We start from the raw sequence: 25,822 nt of genomic DNA on the forward strand, positions 1-25,822 counted from the left end.
AATAATAATAATAAACCATACAACATATGTTTAACATAAACCAGCGACAATTTGTTGTTGACAAAGGACAGCTGGACATATAAAGGGCCCTTTACCTTCTGTAGCTTAGGGCCTCATCAAACCTAAATTCAGCCCTGGCTGCCATTATCCTCACTTAGTCTTCTGCTGCTGCACTTATAAGCCACAGCAACACAAAAGTATCCCATAAGTCCCATCCGATAACCGCTAAAAGAGGTGCAAAGTCTTCGCAGGACTCCCGTGTGGCTAAAAGAGGTGCAAAAATCTTATGCTGCACTGGGGGACAGAGGGAAAAATCCCACTGAAAATGCTAGAGGATAAGGACAAAGGCAAGGGTGGCGGGAATCTCCTTTTCCACTCTCCGCAAAATCGACGCAGGGAATTTGGATTAATCAGCAGCCCAGAGTGAGCAAAAAACGTGACTAAGGGGTCATCTAGTTTCTCCCTCCTCCCTCTAGCCTTAAGCAAAGCAGGTTGAGTTCAGCCGAGAGCTGGCGATGAATCACTGGTTCCTGGCCCATCACTTCCTCCTCACTGGTTTCCCGTCAAGATGTTGGGATTCCGGCTCTTCCTGGTATGCAGTTTTGCAGACTGCGGCATTTCGGAACTGTTGCTTTGCTGCCTCTCCACAAGGAATCCCTTCGCGGGCGATCGTAAACTTTCAGGTATCCCCAACCCTGACAGCATTTCCGGCTAGGGATGGGAACACTTCAATATTGGTCTCTCCTTTTCTCAGTTCTACTCATTCAGCTTGCTTCCTTCCTCTGCCCCTGTTCTCATTATTGCAAAATTGGCCCAGAATACACATTTTTGCAAGCACTTCTCATTCACTTTCTCTCTGTGTGTTTGGTTTTTCGTATGCTGTTTTCACTAAGAGACGCAGTCCACGCACACTCCACCCTAGAACATGCATTTTCATTCACATCACTTGGCTGGAGAAACGCACTGGAAAATTAGGAGAAAGTGCAAATTTCAAGAGACAGCGGTGTTTCGATGCAGGCAAAGTCTGAAGAGGTGTGAATTTAGCAAGTACAGTGGTACCTCGGGTTACAGACGCTTCAGGTTACAGACTCCGCTAACCCAGAAATAGTACCTCGGGTTGAGAACTTTGCTTCAGGATGAGAACAGAAATCGCGCGGCAGCGGGAAGCCCCACTAGCTAAAGTGGTACCTCAGATTAAGAATAGTTTCAGGTCAAGAACGGACCTCCGGAAGAAATTAAGTACTTAACCTGAGGTACCACTGTATGCCTTTTAAAAGTGAAACAGATTTCTGTCCCGTCCCGACTTCCAGCCCAGGCACACCAGAGCCACAAAATTATGCACACCTGTGCTTGCTACCTTTCTCTGACACTGAACACATCAAGTACTGTCCAAGAGGGATGCAGTTGCTCTTCCAAAACCAGTAAGAATAATTGCTCTTAAAATGGGGCTATACAGTGGGGGCGGCGGCGGCAGCCCAGTTTGCAACCCTTCTAAAAATATTATTCTCTCTCTGATTCTTGCTTGAAATGCCCCAAGCCATCCCAGGGACCGATCAGTCCCTGCCTATTTGAACTTCAGCACTGCTGTGGTATCAATTGCACTGAGACCTCATTTTGCACTCACACCCCTCTCTGCCTGCATTCCTGCGATCCTTATCGGCATCAGCTGACGTCCCCCAGGAATGTTGCGCATTGAGGCTGGACTGAATAGCAGCCCACTAAGCCCTGGGGTATCTGAGGGTCCTCTGCCCACCAGCCCGGCCTGTTGTACAATCTGGATCGCTGATTTTTCGACCTGGGCTCTTTGGAAACTTATTGCAGGTTTAAGAATATAAGAACGTGAGACAAGCTGGGAACGGTTGGCTCCTGAGTGAATTAGGAAGTTTAAGATCCTCATAGCTTTTGGAGCATATGTACTCCATATGGAGCATATGGAGTTTCCACTGAAATGAGGCTGCGCTTTAATGTTTTAATGTTGTATTTTAATGTTGTTTTTTAAGCTGCATTTCAATCAATTGTTTTTATATTTACTGTTAGCTGCCCTGAGCCCGGTCTTGGCTGGGGAGGGCAGGGTATAAATAAAAATAATTATTATTATTATTATTATTATTTATTATTATTACTACTTCTACTACTACTACTCAGGCACTGCACAACTAATAATAATAATAATAATAATAATAATAATAATACGCCACCTATCTGGCTGGGTTTCCCAAGCCACTCTGGGCGGCTCCCACCCAACAGAATATTAAAAACACAATAAAACATCAAACATTAAAAACTTCCCTAAACAGGGCTGCCTTCAGATGTCTTCTAAAAGTGAGGTGGTTGGTTGTTTCCTTGACATCTGATGGAGGGCGTTCCACAGGGAGGGTGCCACCACCGAGAAGGCCCTCTGCCTGGTTCCCTGTAAGCTCACTTCTCGCAGGGAGGGAACCGCCAAAAGGCCCTCAGTGTCTGGGCTGAACGATGGGGGTGGAGATGCTCCTTGAGGTGTACTGGGCCAAGGCTATTTAGGGCTTTAAAGGTCTGCACCAACACTTTGAATTGTGCTCGGAAACGAATATGGACATTTGCACAGAATGAATATGAATATGAATGAATGTGGACATTTCCATAGAAAACACAGGCAAGAGTTAAGTCACGATAGAAGTACAGTGGTACCTCTGGTTGTGAACGGGATCCGTTCCGGAGCCCCGTGCGCAACATGAGCAGAACGCAACCCACGTCTGCGCGGGTCGCGATTCACCGCTTCTGCGAATGACGTCATTTTGAGCATCTGCGCATGCGCGAGCGGCGAAACCCGGAAGTAACCCGTTCCGTTACTTCCGGGTCGCTGTGGGACGTATCCTGAAGGAACATAACCTGAACCGAACGTAACAAGAGGTACGACCGTATGAGGGTTGCAAACAGGCTTAGCAGGACCATCAAGGGTAAATATAAAAACAGATCCAGGGTCTGTGTCAATCAGCTATTGCTAAAAACATTAGAAGAGATTGCTGGATCCGGCCAATAGCCCATCTAGCCCTGCAATCCTGTTCTAACGGTGGGCAAACAGAGACCTGTGGAAGAAGGTCCTGAGCGCCAGAGCAACTGTCCTTTCCTGTGGCTTCCAGCAATTCAAGCATTGCTGTGCCTCCAGCTGTGAAGGCAAAAAGCATCGGCTTCCTGGCTGGTAGCCATCGAGAGCAGTCTCCTCTGTGAGTTTGTCTAATCCTCTTTTTAAAGCCATCTAGGCTGGCAGCCATCCCTGCCTCGCATGAGAGCAGGTTTCACAGTTTAACAAAATGCTTAAACAAGCTGTGTGGTCGTCACGGCCTCTTGTGGTTTCTCGACAAGGCGACTGACGGTCATAATTTTCAGGGAAGATCGCTTCAACATCCGGTTGCCAGCTTTCCTCCACAATGCAGAGCCACATGGAAAAACGCATGCATGCTCAACGCATAGGGGAGGGCGATTGCCCTGCAATGCTCTCCCTTCCTCTTGACCCAAATCCTTAGCAACGCACAGCGGTTCATTGCAGGATACGTGTGTGTTTGGGGTGTAAAAATCCTGAGGATCCATGGGTTTTTACCTCCCCCCTCCCAGACAGCCTCCTTTATCTCTAGCGTCCCATATCTCTCTCCCGATCCCACCAATCAGCTGCTTCCTTTCAACGCTCCCTTCCCTCTTGTTTGCCTTACGTGTCTTTTCCTTAGCTGGAGCAGTTTTCTGCTCCTCCTTTTCTTCTAATTTCTCCCCTCATTGCTTTAGTCTTCCTGTCTCCTCTCCTTGCAAGTTCGCTGTCTTTACCTCCCCCCTCCCAGGCAGCCGATCAGCGGCTTCCTTTCAACACCCCCTTCCCTCTTTCAAAAAACAAACAAACCATGATCTGCTTTTCGCCCCTGGGCAATTCGGCTCCAGGGACCACGCATTCGTTCCGTAAGACGCGCAGACATTCCTTTTTTAGGAAGAAAAAAGTGTGTCTTATGGAGCGAAAAATACGGTAAGTTCAAATCCAAATCCTGCCACAATTTCACATTTGTGCAAAACTTTATATTCCGACATGCCGGTGTGTTGCCAACTGATTCTCGTACAAGGCTCCGTGTTTGCCAGAGAGGTGCAACGCTGCCTGCAGCGCAGGAGGGTTTGGCGCAGGTGTGTCTGCCCTGCAAGAGAATAGACGGTAAAAGCAATAAGCAGCGTTACCCGGGCATGCAGTCCCCGCACAAGGTGTCCGCCGCGGCTGTTCCAGGGCTGGCATGAACCCTCCTTTTGGCTTCGCAGTGGGTATGCAGCGTGCAGAATTCCAGCCCGTAACTGGGAGAGAAGGTTCCTGCAGAGCAAGCCTTGCAAATCATCCCCAGTCCTTTCCCATAGCCACATGTCTAGGGTGGGAAATCAAAGAAAAAGCAGAGTTAAGGTGCCACAAGCTCAACCAGGCAGGGGGTGCAGTTCCTTATGCCTCACTTCCCTTCCAGCTATTGGACTGACGTCCGCTGCTGGGATGTGGCGGAATCTTCACAAAAATCCCAACACTCGTGAGGCGGGTGAGAGGGTTCCCTATTAAAAGGCTGGATTCTCGGCTTGAACGTTGCAAATATAATAATAATAATAATAATAATAATAATAATAATAATAATAATAATAATAAAGTTGTGTTCCCTTTACAAATTTGGTCTGGCTAAAAAGTAAGGTGAGATACATACTAGATTTGGGGAGGGGGCTAGATAGCTTGGTTAGTTTCTGATCCATTCTGATATAATAATAATAATAATAATAATAATAATAATAATAATAATAATAATAATTTATTTATACCCTGCCCTCCCCGGCCAGAGCCGGGCTCAGGGCAGGTAACACCAATAAAATCACAGTAAAAACATAATGGGGGGGAACAATTTAAAATACAGGTTAAAATACAATTTAAAATGCAGCCTCATTTTAATAGTAGCCCATAGATCAAAACCATAAGGGAAGGGAAACATAAGTTTATTATTCCAAAAACGAAACCTTCCTCTGGTTGTAAATATTAAGATTATATCAGCAAGAATGAGTCTTTCTGTAAAAAAAATAAAAAAAATAAATCCAGTCTTACTGACTAGTGATTTAAATCAATTTGATTTAAATCAAATCCACCCTGCTTAAAAGGGACTGCAACCATCGGGAAGAAAAATAGGCAGCAGTTAATATAGTAGGCCCTGTTTATAGAAAGGCACATTGCTCAATGGCTGTCTTGTTTACAGAACACAGCTGCCTGGAGTTAGGAGAAAACAGTGCTAACACGACGGCAATTTGGAAGCGAACGCTTAAAAAGAACAGCCACAAAAATGTGGTCCAGCATGCTTCGCCTTTTCAGCTTTGAGGAGCTCCCGTTCTGAGAACAAAATGCATGCTGCAACATAAAAAAGAAAACTAAAAATTGCGAGTGTAAAACCTTCAGGCTGTAGCTTTGTCAGACACATCTAATTGCCCGTGGTTAGGTGAAAGCATAAATAGACAAGAATGCTAGAATACTACAGGTTCTCATTCTGCATCCAAAACCAAAGGAGGAACATTTTCTAAATCAAGCCCTCTCCCTCTATGAACCTAGCACTGCATTTTTTTATTATTATTATTATTATTATTATTATTATTATTATTATTATTAATGTGAATGAATGTTGAGGCAGCGGCATGTTTTGTGAATGAAAGCTCTTGGCATTAATAAATGTTTTTGCTGATTCGGTGCTGAACTGTGCTGCCTGCAGAAATGACGCAAATAATTGCATAATTTAGGGGAAATATAATTCAGCAACCCCTTTGGTTTTGGAAACACCAGTAGGCTTTGCCACGAGGTTTCCCCGCCCCACAAGAGCAGCACCAAGTATCTCCAAGAGTAGATTCAGATCCACAGGGACTAGAAACTTTGGTTTTAAATGGATGGATGAAAACGAAAGCACCCGTTCAGCACCGATGCAGCTGGGCTGCAGAGGCTGGGCATTCGGAAACATCTCAGGTAGGTTTGCTTACCCTGTCTGGCTCCTCTCCCGGAGGACACCCTTCGCAAGGGACACAGTAGCCTTTGGAACTCCAGTACTCTTGACTGCCGCATGCTTGTGCCTGATGACAGAAGAAAGCCTGAAAAAAGCAAAAGGGAGAGAATTTGGCACTCTGACGTCGCTGTTCAGATTATATATATATATATATATATATATATATATATATACACACACATTTTCAACTTAATGGAATCATAGAATTGTAGCGTTGGAAGGGACCCCAAGGATCATCTAGTCCAACCCCCTCCAAAGCAGAAACTGCAAACTAAACAATCCCTGACAGGTAGCCATCCAATCTCTGTTTAAAAATCTACAATGAAGGAGAATTGACTGCCTCCCTATGCTACTACCGCTGACTGTGTTTTGTTAGCCACAAAATGAAAAATGAGTGAGGTCCCAACCAGAGAAGAACGGCAACTTAAGCTGATGGAATGTGTGCAGCTTGCAGACTTAACATATGGTTACCAGATTTTTTTCAATGAATCCGGGGACACTTTTTTTTAAAAGCTGAGTAGCAACAGGGAGTTAGTAGTGGGGATGCTGAGGCAGAAGACCCTGGGCCCACGCACACATGCATATTGTATAAAGGTGCAAAGCCCTTCTTTCCCACCCTGTGAAACATAAATGCGCAGAGTTGTTTTTTTTAACTGGGCAATGGCGCGCCTGAGCCTTCCCAGATCTTCTTTTTTTTTATAAAATGATATTTATTAAGATTTTTCCATTATCAAAAAATCAAAGAAAAACACAAAAACACAAAAAAGAAAACGAAACAAACAAACAAAAAAGATTTAAAAATGCATAAAATTCAAAGTCTTCACTTTCAATAGCATATTTTCCTGACTTCCCCCCACCTCCCCCTCTTGTATTCCAGTTCAAATTGTTGGCTCAACAAGTTCTTGTCCCCAATTTTTAACCTTTTTACATTTCAGTCATTTTAGAAAAACCATTTTTAACTTTTAAACTTTTAACTTATAAATTTATAGCTTATAACTTATAAACATCCATAATTACACATCTGGTCTCATTCTTAAAGCCTTTTTCTAAAGTCGACCTAAATTCCCTTCCACGATTTCCCCAATTCTCATACAGATAACAAAACAAAATAAAAGCAAAACAAATTATAGTTATGCCCCCTTCCCCCTTTGTTTTGACAGATCAGGGGAGGTTCAGGAGTTGCGGGCAGGCGGCCGTTGCCCAGGAGGGGCCAGCCTGGTAGCGCAGTTGGCTCTGGCTGGCTTCAGGAGCTGCTTGCTGCCGTGGCGCAGGAAAAATGGTGGGCGCCGCGGCAGTGGGCATCTCCTGAAGCCAGCCAAAGCCAACTGTGCTACCAGGCTGGCTCTGGGCTGCTGAGGCTGCCGCTGCCACGATTCCCAGGGACAGATTTGCAAAGCCGCGGACTGTCTCCGGGAACCAGGGATGACTGTTAACCCTAAAAATCTGGTAACCATATGATGACTGGTAACCCTAACTTGACATATAGAATAAGAGAACAAGAAGAACATGCGCTCAGAGAAGATTGGGAAATGTTTATTGAATATATGGGGGGAATTGTGTACACCTGAAAACATGGGCAGCATTAAGATAAATTAAACAGCTTACTGTATTTTTCGCTCTATAAGACACACCTGACCATAAGACGCACCTAGTTTTTAGAGAAGGAAACAAGAAACAAGAAAGCAACGCAAAGCCTCTTGAGCAAAGAGGGAGGAGCGTTCCGGCTGCGCTCAGGAGGCTTTGCGTGGCTTTCCCTGAAGCCAGAAGAGAAAGAGGGTTCGGTGCGCACTGATCCTTCTTGCTCTTCTGGCTTCAGCGATAGCTGCGCAGCCTGCATTCGCTCCATAAGACGCACACACATTTCCCCTTACTTTTTAGGAGGGGGAAAGTCTGTCTTATAGAGCGAAAAATACGGTAAATAAGTTTTGGTGGATGCAATAATGGAATACTGAATGGTTTGTTATTGTTGTTGTTTAGTCATTTAGTCATGTCCGACTCTTTGTGACCCCCTGGACCAGAGCACGCCAGGCACTCCTGTCTTCCACTGCCTTCCGCAGTTTGGTCAAACTCATGTTTGTAGCTTCGAGAACACTGTCCCACCATCTCGTCCTCTGTTGTCCCCTTCCCCTTGTGCCCTCCATCTTTCCCAACATCAGGGTCTTTTCCAGGGAGTCTTCTCTTCTCATGAGGTGGCCAAAGTCTTGGAGCCTCAGCTTCAGGATCTGTCCTTCCAGTGAGCACTCAGGACTGATTTCCTTCAGAATGGATCGGTTTGATCTTCTTGCAGTCCATGGGACTCTCAAGAGTCTCCTCCAGCACCATAATTCAAAAGCATCAATTCTTCGGCGATCAGCCTTCTTTATGGTCCAGCTCTCACTTCCATACATCACTACTGGGAAAACCAGAGCATTAAGTATATGGACCTTTGTTGGCAAGGTGATGTCTCTACTGAATGGTTTAGTTTGTGTAAAATATGCAGGGATTTATGTTATGCAAAATGAACCACGGAAAGAGAAGAAGGGAAGTCATTGACATTTTGAGGTTGTTTAAATGAATGTTCTAAAGTGTAAAACAGAAAATTTAATAAAAATAATACACACACACAAAATATATCTTGAAATGGAAGCCATTCCGATGGTGTTGAGAGAGAGAATTCACCGCCTCCCGAGGGAGCCTGTTTTACAGTTGAACAACTCCTAAAAGGCACACCGTGAGCTCCTCAAAGAATGAGAAGCTCCAGAGTCTGTCTTGCATGCAGTGAAGTCGCCAGAAGTCAACAACTGCTGTGGTCGTGTGTTTTTATAAGTTTCTGCTGCAAGCAGATGGAAGAAAGTTCCTGCAGGTGATGCAAAATGACTAGGATTTTTCTTTCCCTTGCAAAGCTGGGTTTTGCTTCCTGAAATGATGGACTATCAGATGCCTGCTCTCCCAAGTCCCCAATTCCATACACATCCAAACTGGTAGGTTTTTGTCCACACTGTAAACAGGACTGTGTCCCGCATGGTAAAGGTAAAGGGACCCCTGACCATTAGGTCCAGTCGTGACTGACTCTGGGGTTACGGTGCTCATCTCGCTTTATTGGCCGAGGGAGCTGGCGTACAGCTTCCGGGTCATGCGGCCAGCATGACTAAACCGCTTCTGGCGAACCAGAGCAGCGCACGGAAACGCCATTTACCTTCCTGCTGGAGTGGTACCTATTTATCTACTTGCACTTTGTGCTTTCGAACTGCTAAGTTGGAAGGAGCAGGGACCGAGCAACGGGAGCTCACCCCGTCGCGGGGATTCAAACCGCCGACCTTCTGATCGGCAAGTCCAAGGCTCAGTGGTTTAACCCACAGCGCCACTGCGTCCCACATGGTACCCGAGGGCAACTGCACCCATCTTTCATTTGACGAGAGGCACAGGGAAAGTTCAAGGCAGGGAAACTTACAAAAAGGAAGAATTGGGAGCAGTTGCTACAGAGCCAGATAACCGATGCCAGAACCTTCGGTTGCAATAAAAATATAAAATTACAACATAATTAAAAACAAAACCAGCCCATAAAGCAAACCGCAGCGAAAGGGCATCAGAAAAACCACAGCATGCCGGGAAATAGAGAATGAGCTTAGGGAGACTTTGTAAGAACTGCTTGTTCGAGAAAGGATCTCTCCGCACTGAGTACAGTGAAACTATGGAATTTGTTCCCAGGGATTAGACCAATTCAGGGAGGATAATGCTGTCTCTGCTGGAATATGAGCTGCCCCATCTGAATTGGCATTCCGCCGGCTCTGTTTAAGGCAAGTAGTCCCCTGATCTTCTGACCTGAACTTCCTAAGCCAGCTGTTTTCACTGCTGTTTTTAATTCTTATCCTATTGTAATGACTTGTCTCCACTGCACAATTTAATGACGGAGGCTTTCAACGTATGGGCGGAATTGTTTTATTGTGCATTTTAATTATGTCGGGTACATTTCTAAACTTGGTTTTACACTCCTCCAAGGAAGGAAAGTCCATCACCGCCCAAAGGAGACTGTTCCACTGTTGAACAGCTCTCACTCTAAGGAAGTATTTCCTGATGTTTAGTCGGAATCTCCTTTCTTGTAATACTCAAAGCCATGGGTTCGAGTCCTACCCTCCAGAACAGGAGGCAAAGTAAGAAGTATATAAGTAGATGAATTACTACTAAGGCTATCAATGGCTGCTACCATCACTGTTGGAGGCAGTAAGGCTCCAAATACTAGTTTCTGGGAACCACAAGTGATTTTCTTGGCCCACGGCCAAGGACCATAGCAAGCATGAGTTTGGGAACTGGAGCGTCATCAATGATCTCCACAAATTGCGACTTCGCAGATCACAAAAGTAAACTTTTCATCCCTCTGACTCAGTAAAAAAAACACAACACCACGAAACCAAAACAAAACCCAGAAATGCAGCAGTGGCACAAAAGACAGACGCCCATTCAGCTGACTTCTCCAGGTTTCGTGGACGCAACCTCTGAAGTATTTGGAGGAGGAGAGAGTGGCAATCGGGGGTTGCCTTGCATGGGGTTGGACTAGATGACCCTCGGGGTCCCTTTAACTCTACAACTCCGGCTTTGAAGACACTTGGACTCAGGACGAAAGGGAGAAATGTGCTAAGAGGAAGGCACACTTGGCAAACCTTCACCGTGATCAACTCCCACCCGGAAACCTACGTCCCGACTGTGAAAGGACGTGTGGGTCCAGAATTGGCCTCCACAGTCACTTACGGACTCGCTGTTAAAACCATGTTTATGGAAGACAATCTTACTCGGCCACAAGGAATCGCCAAAGAAGAAGTAGTATGAGTCACTGCTCTGTGCTAGCCTCCTTTCCAGATAGGGGGATAGGATGATACCTTTGGTAAAAGCTGTTCTCCAACTGGGAGAAGAAGAAGAAGAGTTTGGATTTGATATCCCGCCTTTCACTCCCTTTATGGAGTCTCAAAGCGGCTAACATTCTCCTTTCCCTTCCTCCCCCACAACAAACACTCTGTGAGGTGAGTGGGGCTGAGAGACTTCAGAGAAGTGTGACTAGACCAAGGTCACCCAGCAGCTGCAGGTGGAGGAGCGGGGAATCGAACCTGGTTCCCCAGATTACGAGACTACCGCTCTTAACCACTACACCACACTGGCAGGCCAGTGTTTCCCAGTTGTCGGTGTTTATACTGCATTTTTTGAGAGAGTCTTTAAACCTCTTTTGTTGACCACCAGCATTATGCTTTCCATTTTTAAGTTCGGAATAGCGTAGTTGCTTTGGAAGACAATAATCAGGCATCCGCACAACATGACCAGTCCAGCGATGTTGAAGAATCATTGCTTCAACTCTGTTGATCTTTGCTTCTTCCAATATACAGAGCAGTGACTCATACAAAGAGGCATTAGCCACCCTCCTCTGGCACAGCACAAACTCCAGCTGCATCTCTGCTTCAGGGGTGATTAAATGCTCCACCACTCATACCCAAGACAGAGAAGGGGACCATTACCTGTCCTAAGGAAAGAGTCGAGGTCAAGAAATGCATTGAGTTGGAGCCCCCTCTGTAGACAAACACTTTGTCCTTCCAGGAGCTTCTCATGATTAATATTTGGAAGATTTATTGTAGCACCAGCAGTTCCTTCCTGACCCGTAAATGCTCTTTGGCAGACAGTTTGGGCACGACAGGTCCAGATGGCAACCTTGAGGGAACCCAGGAAGACCCAACAGACGAGTCTCTTTGAAGCCATCAACGTCTTTGCACTTAAACCCCACTTGGGATTGGCCAGCTGGGCTTTGCTCTCGCCCTCTTTCCCAAAATAGACTCCTGACTGAGGCGGGGGCGGGGGGGGGGGGCGGGCAGGCCGTGTACGGGACCCCAGCCAACAAGGGGAAGTTTTCCAAGGGAAGGAAACAAAACCACAATGGGCAGGTCTGAACTGCAACCCACATTGCCACATGTTCTAAAATGCTGCCAGGGCAGTCATTATGCCAGGGGACTGCTCTGTCATCCTAAACTGGCGGTGAGTCAGTTCTTGCCAGCGCAGGCAGACCTCTGGAGAAGGGAGAAGGGAGGTGGCCAAGATCGTCTGAATATCTGCAGAATGCGGGGGCCTTTAAGACCATCTAGTTCTCTCGCTTGGACTACTGCAATGCGCTCTGTGTGGGGCTACCTTTGAAGGTGACCCGGAAACTGCAACTAATCCAGACTCTCCTTGATTAATAATAATAATAATAATAATAATAATAATAATAATATATTATACCCCACCCATCTGGCTGGGCTTCCCCAGCCACTCTGGGCAGCTTCCAACAAAATATTAAAATAAAAGTAATGCATCAAACATTAAAAGCTTCCCTAAACAGGGCTGCCTTCAGATGTCTTCTAAAGGTTTGGTAGTTGTTTTTCTCTTTGACATCTGGTGGGAGGGCGTTCCACAGGGCGGGTGCCACCACCGAGAAGGCCCTCTGCTGGTTCCCTGTAACTTGGCTTCTCACAGCGAGGGAACCGCCAGAAGGCCCTTGGCGCTGGACCTCAGTGTCCGGGCTGAACGATGGGGGTGGAGACGCTCCTTCAGATATACTGGGCCTTTGAGGCAGTTTAGGGCTTTAAAGGTCAGCACCAACACTTTGAATTGTGCTCGGAAATGTCCTGGGAGCCAGTGTAGGTCTTTCAACAGTAAAGAGCCAGTAAGATGCCTGGTAGGTTGGTAAGTGGCTCCTTGCTTGGCTGATGTGGATTCCCTCCTCCCTCTGCCAGTAGACCATCACATCCTCAGGCTTACTACCAATCTGGGTGTGTACATAAGGAAGGGGAATATTTGCAAAGCAGTGGAGGCAGAGATTGCCGGTGGAAACACTGTTGGGACCACTTTTCCCACACGGCGTGAGAGGCAACGAAGTCACACAGGAAAAATTGCACTTACCATCAGGAGGCTGAGGGCTGAGAAGAAATTCAGGGTCCTGTTCATCTTGAGGGGTTCGGTTTCAAAGCAGCCGCAAAACGAAGCTGTCGGGGGGCAGAGAACAGAGAATTTACTGACGGAGGCCCAGCCTTTTATACTCTCCTCCGAACAGGCTGTGGTCCCAGCTCCCTTGAATGAGCTGTGTTTACCTCCCTCCCCCATACAGCTCTGTTTACCCCTGCAAATTACAGTCAATTGCACAGGAAACTTATCAGCTGTGATTTAAACTAAAGAGAAGGAAACGGGAAATGTACAGGCTTCCTCCCGCGGTGGGAGTCAAAAACGCTTCCCCTCTTCAGTTTATTTATGTGGGTTCAGGTGCTTTTGAAGTCATTCAATGCCTCAGAGCCTCCCAGTTCTGAAGGAAAGCTTCTCTGCCAAAATGCCGATTGCAAGAGAAGAGCTGTGCTGGATCAGACCGAAAAAGCTTGACAAATCCAACATCCTGTTTCTCACAGGGGTTAACCAGATGTCTACGGGATAGCCTGCGATCAGGACTTGGGCGCAACAACAGTGCTCTCTCCACACTTGGGGTTCCCAGCCACTGGCATTCAAAGGAATAAAGGTAAAGGGACCCCTGACCGTTAGGTCCAGTCGTGACCGACTCTGGGGTTGCGGCGCTCATCTCGCTTTATTGGCCGAGGGAGCCAGCGTACAGCTTCCGGGTTGTGACCAGCATGACTAAGCCGCTTCTGGCGAACCAGAGCAGCGCACAGAAACGCTGATTAACTTCCCGCTGGAGCGGTACCTATTTATCTACTTGCACTTTGACGTGCTTTCAAACTGCTAGGTTGGCAGAAGCAGGGACCGAGCAACGGGAGCTCACCCTGTTGCGGGGATTCAAACCGCCGACCTTCTGATTGCCAAGTCCTAGGTTCTGTGGTTTAACCCAAAGTGCCACCCGCGTCCCAGTATTCAAAGGAATACTGCCTGCAATATTGGGAGGTACTGCAAGGCCATCGTAGCCCAATCCTCAACGAGGCATCCGGACTTCTGCTCCTTTCAAGTGGGATTCGTCAAGTTGCACATTCAAGTTGTGCAAGGGTTCGTGGGAGAGGGCTTGTATTTCCCCCCCAAAAGGTCAGACTTTCTTTTAGATCAGGAAAGTAACGGAGAATTGCACGGGAAAGCATGGGATTAACGCTTGCGTTGTCACATCATCTAACCTCTCTGCAAACATCATCTAATCTCCATGCAAGGAAATTGAGCATAGCTGTCAACTGTCCCTTATTTGACGGGAAAGTCCCTTATCCCAGTGCCGTTTTCCGCTGCTGTCCCTTATTGATGATGTCCCTTAAATTTCCCGGGTTTCAAAGGAAGCAGCTCCTCTCCCTCCCTCCCTGCCGGACAGGGAGGAGGGAGGCTCCAACTGGGTTGCTTAGATGCGTTGCTCACCCAATAAGGAGTCTAAGAATGACTGGGGGGTGGAGCTTGCATGCCTTGTGCCGATCAAATTGGCCGCGTTGCCTGGGGACTCGCCTTTGCTCAGCGCTTCTCAGCGGAGAGGTGAAGGTGGTTTTCCTTGCTGCATCCCCTTTGCCGGGTTGCTGCGCTGTGGGAACCACTGCTTGGGGCTTTGTTTGGCTGCTGGCTGGGCTTTCTGCCTTTGGCTCAGAGGGGCCCAGAATATGAACATACCTGTGCCCAGAAAATCCCTTATTTTGGCTGCTGATCCCTTATTTTCAAGGCTGCTGGCCCCTTATTTTCAAATCTGTAAGTTGACAGCTATGAAATTGAGTGCTCCATAGATGGGGTCTTGAGAAGCAGCCTTTTGTATAAGCCAGGTGTGTGGGACCTTGTTCTCCCCAAATGTGGCTGAAATACAATCCCCATCGCCCCTGGCCATTGGCCATGCTTGCTGGGGCTGTTGGGAGTTGCAGTTCAGAAGCATCTGGAAAATCAAAGGTTCCCCACACTGGGCCCAATCCTTTTATAAAGCCATCCAAGTTGGTGACCCTAATAATAATAATAATAATAATTTTATTATCTATACCCTGCCCATCTGGCTGGGTTTCCCCAGCCACTCTGGGTGGCTCCCAACAGAATATTAAAAACATGATAAAACTTCAACCATTAAAAACTTCCCTAAACAGGGCTGCCTTCAGACATCTTCTAAAAGTCAGATACAGTGGTACCTCGGGTTACATACGCTTCAGGTTACATATGCTTCAGGTTACAGACTCCGCTAACCCAGAAATAGTACCTCGGGTTAAGAACTTTGCTTCAGGATGAGAACAAAAATCGTGATCCGGCAGCAGTGGGAGGCCCCATTAGCTAAAGTGGTGCTTCAGGTTAAGAACAGTTTCAGGTTAAGAATGGACCTCTGGAACGAATTAAGTTCTTAACCCGAGGTACCACTGTAGTTGTTTATTTCCTTGACATCTGATGGGAGGGCATTCCACAGGGCAGGCGCCACCACCGAGAAGGCCCTCTGCCTGGTTCCCTGTAACCTCACTTCTCGCAGGGAGGGAACCGCCAAAAGGCCCTCAGTGTCTGGGCTGAACGATGGGGGTGGAGATGCTCCTTCAGGTGTACTGGGCCTTTGAAGCCGTTTAGGGCTTTCAAGGTCAGCACCAACACTTTGAATTGTGCTCAGAAACGTACTGGGAGCCAATGCAGGTCTTTCAGGACCACCATCACATCTTGAGGACCAAATCCCCGAATTCTACCCTGTGCTGCATGAACCAGTTTTTCCTTTGGTGGGTCCTGAATCTTCCAACATTTATGCTTGTTGGATGACCCCACTGAGTTTTATGAGAGGGAGGGAAATCATAGAATCAGAGTTGGAAGTGACCCCAGTGGTCATCTAGTCCAGCCCCCTGTAATGCAGGAATCTCAGCTAAAGAATCCATGACCAATGGCTATCCAACCTCTGCTTAAAAACCTCCGAGGAAGGAGAGAGTACAACCATCCGAGGGAGACCATTCCTATCATCCTCAAGGCTGCAGAAATGAGCTTCAACAACCAGAAAAGAATTGGATGGATAAGGTTTGCATTTGATTTCGCTAGTATGACTTTGGTGCTTTGCAGTTCTCTGCCTTCCCCTACAGAGTAGCAGAAAACCCTGCTTAAGCAAGTGCATGCAAATCCGCCTAATTTGCACTTCCTCCACGGATCACAGAAGGCAGCTTTTTCCTGGTGCAAATGCACCGAACGGCTGGTGTGAACATCCAAAGGGCGCCAAGATGGCAAAAAATATATATCCAAGTTTCTAAAAGCAAGGCTGAAAGTAGGACTTTGCCTGGAAACATTGCTGTTAGATTCCAAAAGTAATAATTTGTCAAAAATGTATAACTTGCTGTTGAAATGGAATACCCAGGATGAAACTGTGAAATCAGCTACGATTAAATGGGCACAAGATGTAGGACATAATATCATGATGGCTGACTGGGAACAGTTATGGACCACAGGTATTAAATTTACGGCATGTAATGCCCTAGGAGAGAATATAATGAAAATGATTTACAGGTGGTACATGACACCAGTCAAGCTTGCAAAAATCTACCATTTGCCCGATAATAAATTCTGGAAATGTAAAGAGTCTGAAGGTACATTCTTTCACCTTTGGTGGACATGCCCAAAGATCAAAACCTTCTGGGAAATGATCTATAATGAAATAAAAAAGGTATTTAAATATACCTTTCTGAAGAAACCAGAGGCCTTTCTCCTGGGCATGGTCGGCCAATTGGTGCCTAAGAAGGATAGAACTTTCTTTATGTACGCCACAACAGCAGCAAGAATACTGATCGCAAAATATTGGAAGACACAAGATCTACCCACCCGGGAAGATGAAGGTGATGGACCTGATGGAAATGGCCGAAATGACGGGCAGAATCCGGTACCAGGGAGAAGAGTCGGTGGAAGAAGATTGGAAGAAATTTAAAGTTTATTTACAAAAACATAGCAAAATTGAGGAAGTTTAGAAGGAGGCTGGAAAGAAATTATGTGACTTTTGTATAAATATCATAAAGGACTTAAGTTAAATAGATTGTTGAAGGAGAGGAGGGAAAGCAAAATTATATTATGTTAAGATAAATTAATGGTTATAAATTGGGGAAAGATGGAAAGGATTTGCTGAAATAGCTAATTGAAGCAGAATACAAAAAAGGGAGGTGCGAGGAGGTCAAAGAAACAAGCTAATGAAGTTAAGTCAATAAGATTTATTGCAATTTTGTGTATTTTCTTTTTTGTTGTTTGATTGATTTTATTTTTCTTGATATTTTTGTTGGTGTTTTTTGTTTGTTCTTTCTTCTCTTTTTGTTGTATCTTTAAAACTTTAATAAATATTATTTAAAAAAAGAAAGAAAGTAGGACTTAGCAAGTCTCAAAGGGTTGACGGATTCCCTCCGGGGAACAGCGAGTTCCCATTATAGCGCCACTGGCTGGCTCTCCAGCCTCCTCAAGACAGCCAAACTCCCTAAAGTCACCTCCAAAATAATTGCACACGAAGCTCTCGGAAACCGTCCGCCGGCGCCGCGTCTGAAAAGAACTTTGCGCCATTAAAAGCGACCTCGGCCAACCCAGCGGCTGTGAAGAACGATCCGCGGGAGGCTAATTGGGCCAAAAGGAGCCCACAATGAAATGACTGCGCATTCATTTAATTTGATCGATTGGCTCCCCCGGAGGAACAGCCTTCCCCTTCACATCTGGCACACTTTGAGCTCAACCAGAGAAGGCGCTGGATGCCAGGAGGCCCTGGCACCGCCTGGAGTTGCAGCCTGGGAACAGGGCCAGGAGCCGAGGTCAGGAGCAGGGGCCGGCTTGGCTGTTAGACAGACTGAACACTTGTCCCAAGTGCCGGCTATTGGATACACTTCAGGCAGCAGGACTGCCAAGGACGGTGTCAAACGGCTTGAGTGTCGAGTCGTGAGGAGGTTACAGCTTTACCAAGGATGGAAAGCGGGTTTGTCTGGGGAAGGAAAGGTACATACCCTCCAACATTTCTCCGATGAAAATAGGGATTTTCTTTTACTGTACTATTATTATTATTTTTCCCATCCCATCCAACTGGGTTGCCCCAGCCACTATGGGCAGCTTCCAGCATATATAAAAATATAATAGAACATTTAAAAACTTCCCTAAACAGGGCTGCCTTCAGAGGTCTTGTAAAGGTTGCATAGTTACTTATCTCCTTGGCTCGGGGGTTGTATAACTCCATACCCTCCAACATTTATCCAATGAAAATAAATTAATAATAATAATAATAATAATAATAATAATAATAATAATAATAATAATAATTTATACCCCATCTATGTGGCTGGGTTTCAAGTGGCAGGGAGTTCCAAAGTATAGATGCTGCCACACTAAGTGGAACAGTGGGAGGTAATCTGGTCCCAAGTTGTTAAGGGATTTGGATACAAATAGTAACACCCTGAACTTGGCCTGGGAGAAAATCAGCAGCCAGTGCAGAGCTCTGATCACAGAATAGTAGTAGTAGTAGTAATTTTATTATTTACATCTGGCAGGGTATCCCCAGCCACTCTGGGCGGCTCCGAACAGAATATAAAAAAACATGATAAAGCACCAAACATTAAAAACTTCCCTAAGCAGGGCTGCCGTCAGGTGTCTTCTAAAAGTCAGATAGTTATTTATTTCCTTGATATTTGATGGGACCTCCAGAATGAATTAAGTTCTTAACCCAAGGTACCACTGTAGTTGTTTATTTCCTGGACATCTGATGGAAGGGCGTTCCACAGGGCGGGTGCCACCACCGAGAAGGCCCTCTGCCTGGTTCCCTGTAACCTCACTTCTCGCAGTGAGGGAACTGCCAGAAGGCCCTCAGAGCTGGACCTCAGAGTCCAGGCTGAACAATGGAGGTGCAGACGCTCCTTCAGGTATAGTGTCGTCTTAAGGAAAAGCAGGGCATTCCAGGATCAAATTAGAAACGGAAATGGCTCCTGTAAATCTGGGACTGTCCCTGGAAAATAGGGACAATTGGAGGCTCTGCTATTTCTGCAACTTTCTTGGGTGTTTTTTCACCTGGCTGGAATGCGGTCTTGAGCTCTGCTAATGTCTCTCACTTGCCTGGACAGGGAACAGAGAGCAGGGGGTGAGAGGCTGCGTAGAAATGAGTCAGTGGCAGACTCTGGGGTCTCAAATTTCAGCGGCGCCCCGTGCGCCACCAGAATCCAGCATCCGCTTGCCTCTCAAATAGTATTTGCAACGTCCCCCAAGGCTCTGCGTTCAGCACGACCGAACCGATCATGCTCCCCTAAATCTGCTTCTGCTGGATGTCAGCAGTTTTGAAAAGAGGATACCGAGAGGAGTTCTGATTTGTTGTTGTTTAGTCATTTAGTCGTGTCCGACTCTTCGTGACCCCATGGACCAGAGCACGCCAGGCACTCCTGTCTTCTACTGCCTCCCGCAGTTTGGTCAAACTCATGCTGGTAGCTTTGAGAACACTGTCCAACCATCTGGTCCTCTGTTGTCCCCTTCTCCTTGTGCCCTCCATCTTTCCCAACAGCAGGGTCTTTTCCAGGGAATCTTCTCTTCTCATGAGGTGGCCAAAGTCTTGGAGCCTCAGCTTCAGGATCTGTCCTTCCAGTGAGCACTCAGGGCTGATTTCCTTAAGAATGGATAGGTTTGATCTTCTTGCAGTCCATGGGACTCTCAAGAGTCTCTTCCAGCACCATAATTCAAAAGCACCAATTCTTCGGCGATCAGCCTTCTTTATGGTCCAGCTCTCACTTCCATACATCACTACTGGGAAAACCATAGCTATACGGACCTTTGTTGGCAAGGTGATGTCTCTGCTTTTTAAGATGCTGTCTAGGTTTGTCATCACTTTTCTCCCAAGAAGCAGGCGTCTTTTAATTTAGTCACTGCTGTCACCATCTGCAGTGATCACAACAGTCACGAAATATCTTCAAATATCCCATGGAAGATGAAGCAAGCTTCGTATCTCCTGCTCTGGAGGGTAGGACTCGAACCCAGGGCTTCAAGTTAACAAGAAAGGAGATTGCAACTCAACACCAGGAAGAACTTTCTGGCTGTAAGAGCTGTTCAACAGTGGGATGGATTCCCTCGGGAGAATGTAGACTCCTTCCTTGGAGGTTTTTAAGTAGAGGTTGGACGGCCAGCTGTCTACGATTCTGTGACCCTATAAGCAATTCCTCACGGAAAGCAGAACACGCTCCCTTGAAGCGGGATGCGTCTTTAGGCAAGCTCCTGTCGTCCCCGGGGAAACGGCCCCTTCTGGGTAGTGGTTGCATAACAAGCTTAATCTATCTCCATGTTTCTTGCATTAATTGTCTCTTCCCTTTTGTCAATACTGAAGAATCAGAGGCACATCCCTTGAAATTAATTAAGCAGCCCACACTCCCACGAGACAAGCATCTGGAGGTGTTTTGCTGGGGAAGAAAATACGCTTTTTTCCAAGGAGATGCTGTAAAGGCACGTGCAGATCGCGGGGGCTGCTTTGAAAGGACAGGGGGGTCCACTCTGCACCCATTCCAAGGCCATGCTCATGTCTTGGGCTGAAGAATGCAAGAATAGTGCTGCTGGATCAAGCCAATGGCCCATTGACTTCTCACAGTGGCCAACCTGTGGGAAATCCCACAAGCAAGGCTGCTCCTTTTATTTGCGAAGGCCCCGTTCTCGTGTTGCCACCCTCTGGACCTCTCAAGGAGGAGGCACACGAAGAAGGGCCTTGGAAGATGATCTCAGGGTCTGGGTAGGTTCATATGGAAAGAGGCGGTTCTTGAGGTATTGCGGTCCTGAGCCTTATAGGTCAAAACCAACACTTTGAATGGGCCCAGAAACTAATTGGTAGCCAGTGCAGTCGGACCAGGATCAGTGTAATATGAGCAACTGAGACAGATGTGGAAGAAAGTTCTTAAAGAGAAAAAAATAAATAAATAAGGAATGAACTTGGATATACAGTAGTAAAGGTAAACTAGAAGGAACCACAGATGAGGAAGGAAGGGAAATGGATATAAAGAATATATTGGATGTGTTAAAGTTTTACATATGTTCGTTGTAAAAGTGGAAAACGCTGAATAATAAGATTTTTTTAAAGGAAGGTGAAGCAACGTATGATTATGAAGATACTGTTGAGGATCATTACTGCATGACGCTTTGCGGTTAAAACATCAGGGTCCCTTAAATCAACAAACAAATGGTATTCGAAGCCAAAACTCTGGCGCACAAAACAACACTGTCCCACGAGAGCTTGTTACCTTGAAACCAGCAGCTAGCATTTCCCTGCAGAGGTGAAATATAAGGAAATTAGTCCAGCCCCTAGCACAGCAGGCTTGCCAAGGAATCCCAAGAGTCAAAAGGTAGATGCTCAGTTTACAGCCCATGTCCTTAATTAGGCTCCGTCCAACGAAGCTTGGATGCTGAAACATATTCAGGTGTCAAGATAAAAGCAAAGGCTGCCGACAGTCCTAGCCTACAGGAAGGAAAGGTCATGCTTTACCTGCGTCACAATGGCATCCGGCCAAGGCTGCCGGAAACACCATAATTCCTTCTCCAGAGAGCTAGGTGCAGGGGCCAAGGGAAAGATGGCGTGCTGGCTCGTTTGGAGGGGTGAATTGAGGAGAAAGAGGGATGAATCAAGGGAGACTTTAGTCCTACAGTTGATGAGAAGACCACTGTCCCTGCGTTCTGCGCTAGTGCTGTACGAAACCCTGAAATTGTGCATTTCCCACTGACAGTTTGCACAAACCAATATCTATCGCCATTGACATTCGGTGTTGAATTAGAGGGTGTGGAATTTAAAACATGGCAGATTGCTGAACCTAGCATTCATACGCCCTGATCAGCGAGCTCTTACATCCCCCATAAGGGAATAAGGGCAGATTTTTGCTTATTACAAGGGGGACACCAGCCAGCAAAGGATGTTACAAACTGTTAAGAGAGGCTCAACACAGGACATTCCACTTCTTCCTATACTTGCCCGTTTCCGACATTCCATGGCTACTGAGCATGCTCAGTCCTCACGCGATCATTATGGGGTGGTGGTGGTGGTTTTGCTCTCTTATTTTATTTTTTATTTTTTTAAAAATGGCACTTCTGCAAACCTCAGGCATCACCCGAGCATTTTGAGCACAATCCGGCCGGCGCTCGTAACCTGAGCCCAATGTTAGAGAGAGCAATACCCACACTGGCTCCACCCACTAGGCACAGCTGCAGCCTTTCTGCCCCCCCCCCCGGCGCTCCCTCAAGGGAGAAGGGCACAGATGGCTCCTTTGTTGCCGATGCAGAAAGCGAAGCCGTGTGCACAGGAATGCGTGGGCCGCGTCATTGTTCCCAGGAATTCTCCCACGACAAAGTCTCTTTGTTAGGGGGGGGAAGGGACACCCCCAGAGAGGCTACTGGCAAGCTCTGGAGTAAAAGGACAACGAGCAGCAACAAAACTGGCCGAGGGCCAAAATGGATCAAGTACCAGTCTTCCAAGCGAGTGCCAAGGGGATCAGACCGAAAGTGGCCGAACAGAGCCAGTATTTCAGGAGTGGGCTTGAATGGTGCCCTTTAACGCAGGAATCTGTCGAGCGAGTCAGCCGCCACAGGGAAGCTGTTCACAGAATAGTAGAGTTGGCAGGGGGACCCCAAAAATCATGCAGTCCAACCTCCTGAAATGAGCAGCTAAAGTACCCCATCAGCTGATCACCCAACCTCCGAAGATGGAGAGGCCACCACCTTCCTACTGTCGAACAGCTCTTACCGTCAGAAAGTTATTCTGAATGTTATCTTTTAATGAGGGTGAAAGAGGAAAGCACAAAATATGGTCTGAAGCTCAACATCCAAAAAACGAAGATCATGGCCACTGGTCCCATCACCTCCTGGCAAATAGAAGGGGAAGAAATGGAGGCAGTGAGAGATTTTACTTTCTTGGGCTCCATGATCACTGCAGATGGTGACAGCAGTCACAAAATTAAAAGACGCCTGCTTCTTGGGAGAAAAGCGACGACAAACCTAGACAGCATCTTAAAAAGCAGAGACATCACCTTGCCAACAAAGGTCCATCTAGTTAAAGCTAAGGTTTTCCCAGTAGTGATGTATGGAAGTGAGAGCTGGACCATAAAGAAGGCTGATCGCCGAAGTTTTGAATTATAGTGCTGGAGGAGACTCTTGAGAGTCCCATGGACTGCAAGAAGATCAAACCTCTCCATTCTGAAGGAAATCAGCCCTGAGTGCTCACTGGAAGGACAGATCCTGAAGCTGAGGCTCCAAGACTTTGGCCACCTCATGAGAAGAGAAGACTCCCTGGAAAAGACCCTGATGTTGGGAAAGATGGAGGGCACAAGGAGAAGGGGACGACAGAGGACGAGATGGTGGGACAGTGTTCTCAAAGCTACCAGCATGAGTTTGACCAAACTGCGGGAGGCATAGCTGTCAACTTACAGATTTGAAAATAGGGGACCAGCAGCCTCGAAAATAAGGGATCAGCAGCCCAAATAAGGGGTTTTGCTATTGTAAAGAGTTCTGGCGGTTCCCTCACTGCGAGAAGCAAAGCTACAGGGAACCAGGCAGAGGGCCTTCTCGGTGGTTGCACCCGCCATGTGGAACGCCCTCCCATCAGATGTCAAAGAGATAAACAACTATCAGATATTTAGAAGACATCTGAAGGCAGCCCTGTTCAGGGAAGTTTTTAAGGTGTGACATTTTAATGCATTTTTAATCTTTGTTGGAAGCCGCCCAGAGTGGCTGGGGAAACCTAGCCAGATGGGCGGGGTGCAAATAATAAATTGTTGTTGTTGTTGTTGTTGTTGTTGTTGTTGTTGTTGTTGTTATTATTCAATTGTGGAATCATACAGCCCTTACCACCAGAAAGTTCTTCCTAATGTTTAGTTAGATTCAAGTTACGAGAAAGGAGATTCCATCGGCCTCTGGAGCAGGAGAAAATAAGGGATGATGGGAGTTGTAGTCCACAACATCTGGAGGGCTACAGGTTTCCCACTCCAGGTTTTAACTTGTGTGAGTAACGCACGGCGAAGTCTCAGAAACCAAGGAAGTAATTGAATACAATTTCACATTCCCACTGGGTGGAACCTTTGGGGCTCTGCTTCGAATTTTGCCTTCGTGTATCAGGGGAACATTTACAGAATAGTTTCACAAAAACAGGCACCAGTCTAAAGTTTTCCTTCTCCCACCCCTCCAAAGTGGCTCCCTTTAGCTCACATTCCCAAGATTCCTCTGGCAATTCCAGGGCTGGCTCCATGCTTTTCCAGAGATGGAGAACAGCTGAGAGAGTGATGAGTCACTGCAGGGGAAAAGACAAAAGCGCTGACTCATCAGGCCCGCCCTGCCCCACAGGGGGAAAGTAGGTCAGTTTGATGCAGAAATTTGAGACATACATGGCTAACATTGCCCCCATTTCCTACCGCACCACAAAAAAATTGCCCTTGTGGCAATAGTCTCTCTCTTTAAAATATTTCAGAGGGTACACCCTTCTCTGAATTGAGGGGTGCTTCCTTTGGGTTGTCTATCAGTATATTTTGCTTTAGGATTGTTATAAGAATTCCAAGGTCTCAAATGTAAATCAAATGTCCATAAATGTACAAGGCAAACACACAAATAAGTATATAAACCAGGTGTCTGAAATAGCACAGGAGCATAGCTGCCAACGTTTCCCTTTTTCAAAGGGAAATTCCCTTATTCCGAATAGGATTCCTCGCAAGAAAAGTGAAAAGTTGACAGCTATGCACATTAGAACAATTCTGAAGCCATTTTGACTCTCCCAAATTGACCTCAAATATTTCTCTGCAAGGAGGAAGGAAATGAGGAAAGCCGCCCTGTTGTCTTTTGCTTACAAATCCTGTCTTTAAGGGCGTATTTGTGTTTGAATAGGGTGAGCTTGTGACCTGGATTCAGGAACTAAAGTATTAACCATCACAAAAGAATGGCTAGGCTGCCCAGGTAATGCAATCAATGAACATTACCAGGTTATCCTGGCAAACAGGATTTCTGCTGTAGACCTCCTCCTTCTGTGATGTATGTATGATGTTTTGGGGGGGGTGTCTTGGGCTACAGGGTGGGCCATTTAAAATAAATATAAGGGTTTATGCACCATTGTTCTGGGTCCCTCCTCCCTCCTGCGTGTGGTGAGTGGGGACTCTGTTGCAACAGTTCCTAGACTTACTAGCTACTTTGCTTCTCAATATACTCTGGTTGGCCTCTGACATTTTCTCCTACCGACAGGGAACCCACTTAGGGGGTCTTGGATAAGGGAAAAGCATCAGGTTTTTTTCTTATACAGTGGTACCTTGGGTTACATACACTTCAGGTTACAGACGCTTCAGGTTACAGACTCCGCTAACCCAGAAATAGTACCTCAGGTTAAGAACTTTGCTTCAGGATGAGAACAGAAATCGCACGGTGGGAGCGGGAGGCCCCTTTAGCTAAACAGTTTCAGCTAACCTGAAACTGTTCTTCAGGTTAAGAACAGTTTCAGGTTAAGAACGGACCTCCTGAAAGAATTAAGTGCTTAACCCGAGGTACCACTGTAACAGGAAAGAAAGAACAGCTTTGCAAGAAAAACAATTGTAATGGGGGAAACCTGCGCAGAAAGGAGCCAGCCTCCCCAACCGCTGCAGCACCAGTGACTCAGGAGACCCCCAAATGCGACTACCTTGACCCCGAGATGACGAGAATCCTGGGCCATTTCTCCCTATCCTTTCGCGACATCAGGAGCTCTTGCTCAGCGTTGCTAAAACACAGCCAGCCCTCCCCTGTGAAACTGTGCATGCTGTTCTCGCAGCAAAGCTTTCTGGCAAAAGCAGAATTAATGGTCCTAAATGGTTGCTAAGGGCATCTCCCGCCATCTTGATGAGGAATCAGAAGAATTTCAGTGTTTGGATTCACCAGAGTCAGCAAACAAAGGCAAAACTGACAAAAGAGCTTTTGTAATGTTGTGGCAAAGGTAA

General features: G+C 46.5%; 1 protein-coding gene and 1 long non-coding RNA gene across 2 annotated transcripts in view; both read right to left on the minus strand.

Annotated features, from left to right (window-relative positions):
- LOC128412470 (uncharacterized) overlaps positions 1-25,822 on the minus strand; it is an 89,935-nt gene that overhangs the window by 48,913 nt on the left and 15,200 nt on the right. The gene's annotated exons all lie outside the window — the stretch shown is intronic.
- RELT (RELT TNF receptor) overlaps positions 1-25,822 on the minus strand; it is an 89,614-nt gene that overhangs the window by 31,068 nt on the left and 32,724 nt on the right. The window contains exons 2-4 of the mRNA XM_053385400.1: positions 12,912-12,994; positions 5,995-6,102; positions 4,192-4,370 (exon numbers count right to left, since the gene is read on the minus strand). Coding sequence (XP_053241375.1) covers positions 4,192-4,370; positions 5,995-6,102; positions 12,912-12,956 — 332 coding nt within the window. The 5' untranslated portion in view covers positions 12,957-12,994. The remainder of the gene's footprint in view (positions 1-4,191; positions 4,371-5,994; positions 6,103-12,911; positions 12,995-25,822) is intronic.

Source organism: Podarcis raffonei, chromosome 4 (genome assembly GCF_027172205.1).
Source record: "Podarcis raffonei isolate rPodRaf1 chromosome 4, rPodRaf1.pri, whole genome shotgun sequence".
NCBI lineage: Eukaryota > Metazoa > Chordata > Lepidosauria > Squamata > Lacertidae > Podarcis > Podarcis raffonei.